Genomic DNA, 12167 nt, shown 5'->3' on the forward strand with positions numbered 1-12167 from the left:
CCCGGAAACCAAATATATAGAAAAATCCATATTAAAATAGTGATTACTACTGAATAAATGAAGAGAAAAAATGACATAAAAATGCTAATGGAAACATGATGGAGGAGATACTTCCCAAAGAGCTATATATATATATATATATATATATATATATATATATATATATATATATATATATATATATATATATATATATATATATATATATATATATATATATATATATATATATATATATATATATACACATATATATATATATATATATATATATATATATATACATATATATAAAAATGATAAAAACAATGAAATACAAATAATAGGTAGAATATAAATAATAACCGATAAAAATGTACTTATATTGACAAATAGAAAGAATAATAAAAAGGATGTGGTAAATATAATACAAGCACAAAAAAGGATGTCAAACGCGGGTGGGTGTAAATTTAACTATTATTAATAAAGCTATTAACATCCCATTCCACGTTCAACCCAAAGGGGCTATAACATTTCAAATTGAATATCCAGCGGGTTTCCATCCGCGAAATCTCCCTCTTCGTATAACTCCCTCTCCAATGTGGGGTGAATTGGGCGATGGCGGTGATGGTTGTCCCAGCTGGATTTTTATTGTGATGTTCCAAGTAATGGCGTGACACTGTGTGTTTAGGGAACCCATTTTTCATATTAGCTAGATGTTCCTTAACACGCACATTCATGGCTCTCATAGTGCGGCCCACATATTGTAGACCGCATGGACAGGTTAACATATATACTACATTTTTAGATGTGCATGTTATAAAGGTATCTATATTATAAACCTTAGTGGTAGTATGGGGCTTGAATTGGCTGATATGTCTATCTTTATTCATGTTAACCCTGCAAACCTTACATTTACGGCAAGGAAAAAAACCTTTTGATTTATGAAAGAACGATATCCTGTTTGGTGCATCTAAAACATTTGGGGCAACCTGCAGTTTAAGGGGTGGTACTCCTCTAAAAATCACACGGGGATTATCAGGTAAAGCAAGGCCAAAAATTTTATCGTTTTTTAACACCGCCCAGTGTTTTTTAATAATCCTTTTTATCTCATGATGTTGCCGTGAATAGGTGGTAATCAAAGAAAATTCATGGGAATTATTATTATTAGCCAATCTATCCCGTCCTTTCAACATGATAGCCCTGTCCATACCATGTACCTCTTCAATGACCCTATCTAGTTCTGTACCGAAATAACCTTTTTCCAAAAATTTGTTCTTAAGATCTAAGGCCTGCATCAAGAAATCATCCCTAAAGGTACAGTTACGCCTTAAACGGACGAACTAGCTCTTAGGGAAGGATTTCATCCATGACGGGTGGTGGCAACTTCCCTGCCCGATATACCCATTCCGGTCGGTTTCTTTGAAAAAGGTAGTAGTTTTAATTTTATGGTTAACAATCTGAATATTTAGATCAAGAAAATGAATAGCAACTCTGCTCATTTCAAAATGTAAATTTATCCCAAGAGTGTTGGCATTAAGTTGTTGCATAAAACCAGTCAATGACACCTCATCGCCATCCCATAGGAGGAGGATGTCGTCTATATATCTGCCCCAAAACACCAACTCTGGTCTTCTGTCAGAATAGACGACATCCTCCTCCCATTTTGCCATGAACAAATTAGCCATACTCGGCGCAAATTTAGCGCCATACCTTTAGGGATGATTTCTTGATGCAGGCCTCAGATCTTAAGAACAAATTTTTGGAAAAAGGTTATTCCGGTACAGAACTAGATAGGGTCATTGAAGAGGTACATGGTATGGACAGGGCTATCATGTTGAAAGGACGGGATAGATTGGCTAATAATAATGAATTTTCTTTGATTACCACCTATTCACGGCAACATCATGAGATACAAAGGATTATTAAAAAACACTGGGCGGTGTTAAAAAACGATAAAATTTTGGGCCCTGCTTTACCTGATAATCCCTGTGTGATTTTTAGAGGAGTTCCACCCCTTAAACTGCAGGTTGCCCCAAATGTTTTAGATGCACCAAACAGGATATCGTTCTTTCATAAATCAAAAGGTTTTTTTCCTTGCCGTAAATGTAATGTTTGCAGGGTTAACATGAATAAAGATAGACATATCAGCCAATTCAAGTCCCATACTACCACTAAGGCTTGTAATATAGATACCTTTATAACATGCACATCTAAAAATGTAGTATATATGTTAACCTGTCCATGCGGTCTACAATACGTGGGCCGCACTATGAGAGCCATGAATGTGCGTGTTAAGGAACATCTAGCTAATATAAAAAAAAGGGCTCCCTAAACACACAGTGTCACGCCATTACTTGGAACATCACAATAAAAATCCAGCTGGGACAACCATCACCGCCATCGACCGATTCACCCCACATTGGAGAGGGAGTTATACGAAGAGGGAGATTTCGCGGATGGAAACCCGCTGGATATTCAATTTGAAATGCTATAGCCCCTTTGGGTTGAACGTGGAATGGGATGTTAATAGCTTTATTAATAAAAGTTAAATTTACACCCACCCGTGTTTGACATCCAACTTCCTTTTTTGTGCTTGTATTATATTTACCTCATCCTTTTTATTATTCTTTCTATTTGTCAATATCGGTACATTTTTATCGGGTATTATTTATATTCTACCTATTATTTGTATTTCATTGTTTTTATCATTTTTTTGTACATATATATATATATATATATATATATATATATATATATATATATATATATATATATATGGCTCTTTGGAAAGTATCTCCTCCATCATGTTCCCATTAGCATTTTTATGTCATTTTTTCTCTTCATTTATTCAGTAGTAATCACTATTTTAATATGGATTTTTCTATATATTTGGTTTCCGGGATGATGGACCGCATTGCGTTCCACCACCGCTGTCTCACAGTATGACGATTTCCGGGCCGCGCCGTCGGAGTACGGATGTGTACTCATCTGCGTTCCAGCGCCGCAGTCATCACTCTAGACGTGATGACACACTGGCTCTGCTCGCAGGGATCGCTGCAGTCTCTGTGAGCAAATAACAGGGCCTCTATAGGCGCATGCGCCATGACAACAGCGTTTTCTCGTGCCTCCCATAGCACGATTTGTCTGCTTTCACTCACACTATATTTCCTACTAGACCACCAGGGAAATAACAGCATGTGAGGTTTGCTATTGATTAGTCTCTTCACATGTGTTATAATCCAAGAGATTCAGTTGTTTGGTGGGGGATTGGTTTTGTTCTAATCATGCTTAATTGCTTTCCTGGTATGAACATATATACCGTATATTTAGGGTGTGTTGGTGTCTGCATAACCACGCCTCTGAAGACATCCATTTGTGATGAAACATGTCAGGCAGGTTGACACCAGCACACTGAACGCTACAGCCTATCGTTTCCTTGATGCATGCATTCTTGAATTTTAAATGTAAGTTACTACAATAAAAAAAAATTTTTGGTATTACGGGCTTCACTATTGGTTGCTTATGTTTCTTTCATTGAGCATGGTTAATCTGTTCACTGAGAGCCTATACCATTGATGTGAATCCCTGGAGAAATTATATCGGGTGTGAATGTCATCTGGATACTGCTGTTCCTAATTCTAGCGGTTGTACTGTGGAGCCCAACTTGTCGGATAAGCTGTGGATTAAAATACATGCCTAGCTTGTTTTGCTTTCTGGTAAGCAGATTACTTTACCACGTGGTGTTGTGTGCTTCCACATCCATGCACTTCTACCGGTGACTGGAACCTTCCTCCCTTTACCTTGGATTCACTATTTTTTACATCATCAATTTTAAGCGCCGCTCTTATAGATTTTTTGCTCTGTGCAAAACCAACTGCACAGAGGAGGTAAGTGTAACATGTTTGTTATTTTTTTTTTTTTAAACAAGACTTTACAATCATTTTAATCTTAAAATAGGTCTTATTTATCATACAATTTACATTAAGGACTATTCTAAGTTGCTCTACAGCCCCCCTTATCTTCCATTTGTAATTTTACAGGGACAGCGGGGCAACATAAAATAGTTCTCACTTATGTGAAAAGATACATGAAGTTGGTATTAAAATATCTACTTATTAAATTTAATATGGAATTTCATACTTACGATCTTTTAACTCAAATGTTGTAGAGCTATATAGGCCATTTTTAATGCAAATATATTTGCCTTGATTTTTTTCACAGAAGTTTGTAATTAATAAAAATAGTGAATCTTCATAGCGGAATTCTTTAGCATTGCTGTTTTTCATGGAGTATGAAACAGAACACTGTGATTCATCTTCGTTTAGGCATGGGCATTTCAGAGTGACATCAGAACCAAGAAGGAAATCTAGAAGATCAATTAGGCACTTATTTCAAAAAGGCAGTAATACACCATGTCATTGATAGAAGGAAACAGTTCTGTGATCATATAAGGCTGGATTTACACCTATGCGAATTGGATGCGGGTTTCCGCAGAAGATTGTGACCGGCTCTCTTTGGAGCCAGTTCACATATCTTTGCATCGGCTCCTCTGCAAATTGCACAGGAGCCCTGTGCATCTTTTGGTCTGTTTCAGGTCCAAATTCAGCACAAAATTTGGGCTGAAATCAGACCTGAAACGGTGAATGGACTTCTGCTGTGAGCCGAAGCGTGCTGCGGTGTGAACCCAGCCTTAATGCAAGAATGCTGCAAGTATGAGTTTTTAGGCAGGTCATGGAATTGTATGTTCCTACGTATGGTGGAGCTGCATAGATCTATGTCTTTTTTTTTAACCCTTTATACTATATAACTACAGGCATGGCCAAAAATATTGGCACCCCTGCATTTCTGTCAGATAATGCACCACTTTGCCCAGAAAATTGTTGCAATTACAAATGTTTAGGCACTTTCATGTTTATTTCTTTTGTTTGTATTGGTATGACAATACAGAAATCACACCAGCAACAAGTTAAAATGGTATAAAATTTACTTGAACTTTCTGTTCTGTGTCTCTGTGTGCCACATGGAGCATGGAGAACAGAAAGAGCAGCAAAGAATTGTCTAAGGATATGAACAAAAATTGTGGAAAACCATGGACAATCTCAAGGTTGCAAGTCCATCTCCAGAGATCTTAATGTGCCTGTGTCCACTGTGCGCAACATTGTCAAGAAGTTTACAGCCCATGGCACTGTAGCTAATCTCCCTGGATGTGGATGAAAGAGAAAACTTGATCAAAGATCGCAACAAAGGAGTGTTTGAATGGTGGATAAAGAATCTCGATCAACTTCCAGTCAAATTCAAGCTGACCTTCAGGCACAGGGTACAACTGTGTCAGCTTGCACTTTACATTGCCATCTGAATGAAAAGGGATGCTATAGTGGGAGACCCAGGAGTAGGGTGCCCACGTGTGCCGGAATGCCCGGGACAATCCTGCAATTAGCAGGTCTGTCCCGGGTCCTGGGCACCCTTATTCCGGGACACAGTGTCCTGGAATTGCCCCCTGGCCCTGGACCGATCTGATGCCATCTAAAATATCCCTCACATCGCTGCCATCACTCACTGACAGCCTGAGGTGGACCCCTGGCTGGTGAGACCCCTTTTACATGAGCCGTTGGCTCAGTGCCCAAATGGTTGCTAGCCACTGCCCGCCTCGCATCTAGCAACCAGTGACATCATGAGAATGAGAGCGACAGAGCCCCAGCATTCACAGCGGGAAGATTTAATTTCCTCCTCCGCACCTACTGATTAGCTCCACCCACCTCCTCCCTGCATCGTTCAGCAGGCAGCAAGCAGAAGTACACGAAGGAGAGATGAGTTTTGTAGAAAGGCAAGTGAATCCAAAGTACTCACCATGGACAGATCGGGGTTAAAATCCTCAGTCAGCTCTCCCCCAGCAGCCAGCATTCTGTGCAGAACTGTCAGCACTTCACAGGAGCTCCAAGTGTGTGTCAGCCTGGAGCTAGCACTGATAAGAGGATGGTCAGCAGATAAGGGGTCTGCAGAAAAGGAGAGGACACTGACAGATGAGATGACACCCTTGGAGGGATAGAAGGAGGACACATCCTTAGCTATCAGGACAGGGTTTATGCTGGGATGTGACCCCCCCAAAAGTGAAGGACTACTGGTCCCAGCATGAACCCCTCAGAACTGAAGATCTGATGCCCCCCCAATCAGTGAAAAACTACAGGTCCCAGCATTAGCATGTGAAATCTATGGGGTCACACCCTTCATTCTCAGGGGTCCATGCTGGGACCTGCAGTCCATCAATTTGGGGGGGTTGTCCCATCCTATATCAAGGATATCAAGGATAGGGTTCATGCTGGGACTTGTAGTCCTTCACTTTTGGGGGAGGTGACCCTCCCCCAAAAGTGAAGGACTACTGGCCCCAGCATGAACCCCTTAGAGCTGAAGATGTGACACATCAGCAACCAGTGGCGAGAGGGGCATTCACTTTTCCGGGGCTCCAGTGTATCGGACTGGTGGCAGGCTACAGGTGACAAGTGGCACACTGCATCTGGTGGCAGGCTACGGGTGAATAGTGGCACACTGCATCTGGTGGCAGGCTATGGGTGTAAAGTGGCACAATGCATCTGGCGTCAGGCAATTGTGGCAAGTGAAACGCTGCATCTGGTGGCAGGCAATGGGTTACAATTGCCACTCTGCGTCTGGTGGCAAGTGACACGCTGCATCTGATGGCAGGTGACACGCTGCATCCGGCGGCAGGCAATGGTGGCAAGAGACAAGCTGCATCTGGGGGCAGGCAACAGTTGCAAGTAACAAGCTTCACTAGTGGCAGGCAGCGGTGGCAAGTGGCACACTGCATCTGGTGGCAAGTGACACACTGCATCTGGTGGCAAGTGACAAGCTGCATCTTGGGGCAGGCAACAGTGGCAAGTAACAAGCTGCATCTAGTGGCAGGCAATGCTGACAAGTGGCACACTGCATCAGGTGGCAAGTGACAAGCTCAGGGTTCCCACTGATTCTGCATTATGGTGAGTTGAACAATTTCATTATATATTACAATGTAGTACAACACCAGCCATTCACCTGACAAATTACCCCTGCCGCTGAATTCCCCGTCAACCCCGAGACTAGATTCCCCCAACTCCCCCAATCTTTTTTTGAGAAGGGGGGCAGGGGGGGTGTTCATGAATGGCAGTTTGGAAATTTGGTCATGCTACCCAGGAGGACCCCACTGCTGACAAAGAAACATAAAAAGCCAGAAGATTGGAGTTTGCCAAAACTTACCTGGGGAAGCCAAAATCCTTTTGGGAGAATATGCCATGGACAGACGAAACAAAATTACAACTTTTTGGTAAAGCCTATTATCTACTGTTTTCAGAAAAATAAATGAGGCCTTTAAAGAAAAGAATACAGTCCCTATAGTCAAACATGGTGGAGGTTCACTGATGTTTTGGGGTTGCTTTGTTGCTTTAGGCACTGGATGTCTTGACTGTGTGCATGGAATTATGAAATCTGAAGACTACTAAAGAATTCTGTGTGCAATGTAGGGCCCAGTGTCAGAAAGTTGGGTCTCTGTGAGAGTTCATGAGTCTTACAGCAGGATAATGACCCACAGCACACGTCAAAAAGCACCCAAAAAGGGTTTAAGACAAAGCACTGGAGAGTCATCTTGACCACTGCCAAGCATCCTAAACAATTTGGGAACTAATTAATGTAATGTATTTACAGTAACTGCATTGTGCTGGCCCAAATGTATTGTTCAATCTCAATGATCCACCAGGAGAGAGTTGCACCCATGGACTGATGACAGACATGTGATGCTCTTCGGCATCCAACTCAATATTAAACATAGTCTTACTAACAGCCAGCATTTAACTTCAAAAGCAAATAGACCTTTGCACACTGGTACTGACTAGTGTACCAGTGTTTCTCTTCTCCCTCAGTTTCCCTCCCTTACTAATGTGATCCCAGTGATGACAGAAAGGGGTAGGGGAGAGGCAAACAAGGATGCTGTGCAGGCACCCAATGTCTTCCTTATCAATTTATGACATCATTGGTTGTTAGGGCCCCGGCGGCTGGAAAGTTGTAATGCAAAATGAAAACCTAGCTCTTTGTATAACCAAAAGGCAAGCTTGATCAACCCACTAACTTGTATACAATTTTTGGGTAAATTTTTAGACACTTTGCAGGGGCACCCCTGAAGAAACCTGACAGAAAATCAGGGGACATTTGTATAGTACAATGTCTGTACAATCCCTTTAGAGTTACCAAAACTATGCAGTATGAGCAAAAAAAAAAAAAAAAAAACCACAATTTATCAATTTATTATTGTTATTATTATTATTATTATTATTATTATTATTATTTACACAGTTTACTATGCTTCAGTTATGAATGGACACAATGAGCGTGTGTGTTCACTATGTTCATTTAGAAAAGAAAGGTGCTGTTTAAATTACATATTTACTAGCCCCTTCCCCTGTTCTCAATCCTGAAACATCCCCTGCAGCAGCCGGGGTAGAGGAGAGGATGGAAGCTAGCAGCACTGCAGGGTGGAGGGGCAACAAGGGGGGGAGCCCAGGCAGTAGGGGGAATCGGCACCGTACATAGTGATTAGGGTGTGCCCAGGCACACCTGGCACACCCCCTGTGCATGCCTATGTTAAAGCATATAACCAGCTTAAGTATTCAAGGCAGGACAGAAATAGAAAGGTTCCTATATTACTTTCCTACTCAGTTGGTCACTCACCGCCAAATGTGGGTGAAAACTGTAATCTGCTACATCTAGGACCAAAATAGCACTCCATGGCAGCTAGTATCTCCAAGGAGGTCTCCCAGGAGGGGAGATCCTTGAAGCTTCCCACATCCTTGAGCTCTAAGGTCTAAAGACAAGACAAGTGGGAAGATTTACTAAGTAGAAGGCACTACACCAGTTCATACATTAATTTGTGCGCCGGAAAAGTCATTAATTGAACGTGCGAACTGATACACATTGAAGCGCAAATAACGATAATAAATACCCGCATATGTAAACTGCAACTGTCGCTAGGGTAACTACGGTTTTCTCATTGATAATAGTGCACGCCCAATACAATTGGGTAATTTCATCTCATTGGATGTGACTTGTTAGGCAATTAGTAGGTTAATTAACCCTTTTGATGCTTATCTCATTCCTATCACTTCTAATATATCTTTGAAATGTTTTTTTTTTTTTCTTTTTTTTACCCAAATCTTTCAATACATTACAAAGAACAGAGACGAGTTTCTAAACCCAACAAATTATTATTTTCAGATCTTGATCTTTAACCACTTGCTTACTGGGCACTTAAACCCTCCTCCTATCCAGACCAATTTTCAGCTTTCAGCGCTGTCGCACTTTGAATGACAATTGCGCAGTCATTCAACACTGTGCCCAAACGAAATTTTTATCATTTTTTTCCCACAAATAGAGCTTTCTTTTGGTGGTTTTTGATTACCTTTGCATTTTTTTTTGTTAAAAAAATGTAAAAAGACAGAATTTAAAAAAAATATATATATTTTTTTATATTTTGTTATAACATTTTTAAAAAGGTAATTTTTCTCCTTCATTGATGTACGCTGATGAGGCGGCACTGATGGGCACCGATAGGTGGCAGTGATGGGCACTGATGGGTGGCAGTGATGGGCACTGATGGGAGGCAATAATGGGCACTGATCTGTTACACTGATAGGCAGCACTGCTAGGTGGCACTGATTGGCGCCACTGGTGGGCATTGATAGGTGGCACTTGTAGGCATTGATAGGTGGCACTCATAGGCATTAATAGGTGGCACTGGTGGGCACTGTGGGCACTGTCAGGTGGCAATGGCAGGTGGCACTGGCAGGGGGTATTGGTGGCACATATGAGGCATGCCTCTTCCTCTTCGGGACCGATGCCCCTTGCTGATGAGCCGGTGATCGGCTGTTTTTTCCTCCTCACGCTGTCAGCGCGAGGAGAAAAAAAAATGATCACAGAGCTTTTGTTTTGATCATGTGATCAGCTGTCATTGGCTGACCAGCCCCTTACTCGGATCGGTGATCACCCGAGTCTCAGTGACTCAGTGTAGCTGTAGCCGGCATTCGGCTATAGCGTGGATGTCAACTGGTTAAAGGTGATCATACACTACAATCAGTTAGATCTTAAATAAATTAGATTTAGTGCAAGAGCCTATTTGATTTGGTATAATTTGAAATAACTTTTCAAGTGCGTCCTCCTATTTTGCCTAAATATCAAGTTGTACAGAGATTGGCCAATCTGATAGTGCATGACCATCTTAAGTGCCAAATTTGGAATGTATAGATGTGCCATGACCCACTTGTATTTTTCAAGCGATATTTCTTGGCCATTATACAAGGCACATGAAAAACCACCTTTTTTCAAGACATGCTAAAGTGATCAGGAATCATCAAACTACGGCTCTCCAGCTGTTGCAGAGCTACACATCCCATGAGGTATTGTAAAACTCTGATGAGGCATGATTGGAATTGTAGTTCCTGAACAACTGGAGGGCCGTAGTTTGAAGACCCCTGTGCTAGACCATTATTATGCCTCCAGAATTGGGAGTGTGGCATCTACCCAACTTCTCTCTGCTGGTGGACACAAGAACCTACATCTATAGATATATCTATATATACACACACACTGAAGCAGGAAGCAATATACATTATCCCGGAAGTGAATCTGTACACAGGAAGTAGGTGTGTGTTTTGAGGCCAAATCATTTAGACATACACACATGACCCACACAAACACCACCCAATGTAAAAATAAATTAAAAATTATCTTAATTTGCAAATAAGGATCATTTGGGAAGAAATTAGCACCAGTACAAGGGTGGGAAGAAATTAGCAGCAGGACAAGCAACTTCCTGGAGGGGCGGGATGTCATTCCTGTGTGCTGGCCACCACTTCCGGGAACCAGATATGCGCCACGGGTACATACTTATGTGCACACAGCAGTTGCACATCTCACACACACAGCGATCGCGCATCTAGATGCATTTGGCACATCTAGATGCTTTTGGTGCATCTAGCTGCAGGAACCCAATTTTTATGGAAATTAATAGTAAAGCAGATGTAGATTTCCAGGACTGGACTAACAAATGTTTATAGTGAAAGGCAACTGGTGTTTTCTATTAAACAAGGTCTAAATGGGCCATTGACATGCATCACAGTTGAACTTAGGAATGTGTCTTTGCAAAGTTAAACTAAATTAAATCCTTTCTTATTTTTGCCTGGGGATAGAGTGCAGAGGGATTAGAAGTCTTGTCAGTTTTTGGGGATGTCTGCACAATGTTGCCAGTTTTTCCTTCAAATTTTTTCACTTCCTGTCACATAGCCAAACAGGAAGTGAGGGTAAAACCCTATCAATGTCTTTCCTTGGGGACACACAGGTCAATCTAAATAGATTCCCCATTAGGTAAATTGCACTCTAGCATTTTGCTGTGTACACCCCAAATTATTAGGTATCTTGGACTTTGTGGTTTATTTACTAAAGGCAACTCCAATTTGCACTAAAAGTGCACTTGGAAGTGCAGTTGCTGGAGATCTGAGGGGGGCATGCAAGGATAATAAAAAAACAGCATCTTTGCTTCTACATAATTGGATGATATAATCACCAGTGTTTCCCCTCAGATTTACAGTGAGTACACTTGCATTGCAGAGTGGATTTGCCTTTAATAAATCCCAAAGTGCTAGAGTGCAATTTGCCTAATGGGGACACTAGTTAGATTGACATGTGTGCCCCCAAGGACAGACATTGGTAGGTTTTTACCCTCACTTCCTGTTTGGCTATGTGACAGGAAGTGAAGCCAATTTTCAGAAAAGGGACACAAAGCCCAACCTAAAAAAGACAAGCAGGGGTTCTAAAACTCAGTTGGTTTCCCTCAAATGCCCACAATTAGAATAGGATTGTTTTCAGATAGATTTTAGCTCAGTGCTCTAAATCAGTGGTTCTCAACCCTGTCCTCAAGTACCCCCAACAGGCCATGCTTGCAGGTTTTCCTTCATCTTGCACAGGTGCTTTAAATCACAGTCAATGGCTTGGTATTTTGGACAGCTATTTTAGCTAAGATAAATTCAGAAAACATGTCCTGTCAGGGGTACTTGAGGACTGAGGTTGAGAACCACTGCACTAAAATGGAAAATTGTTCACACACACATGCTGTTCACACACATATGCCGTTCACACACAAAAAGCACAAAAAA

General features: G+C 41.3%; 1 protein-coding gene across 2 annotated transcripts in view; it reads right to left on the bottom strand.

Annotated features, from left to right (window-relative positions):
* LOC141132458 (uncharacterized) overlaps positions 1-12167 on the bottom strand; it is a 211574-nt gene that overhangs the window by 103504 nt on the left and 95903 nt on the right. For both annotated transcript variants that reach the window (XM_073620848.1, XM_073620847.1), the window contains exon 2: positions 4127-4348. In XM_073620848.1, coding sequence (XP_073476949.1) covers positions 4127-4348 — 222 coding nt within the window. The remainder of the gene's footprint in view (positions 1-4126; positions 4349-12167) is intronic.

This window comes from Aquarana catesbeiana, linkage group LG03 (genome assembly GCF_042186555.1).
Source record: "Aquarana catesbeiana isolate 2022-GZ linkage group LG03, ASM4218655v1, whole genome shotgun sequence".
NCBI classification, from domain to species: domain Eukaryota; kingdom Metazoa; phylum Chordata; class Amphibia; order Anura; family Ranidae; genus Aquarana; species Aquarana catesbeiana.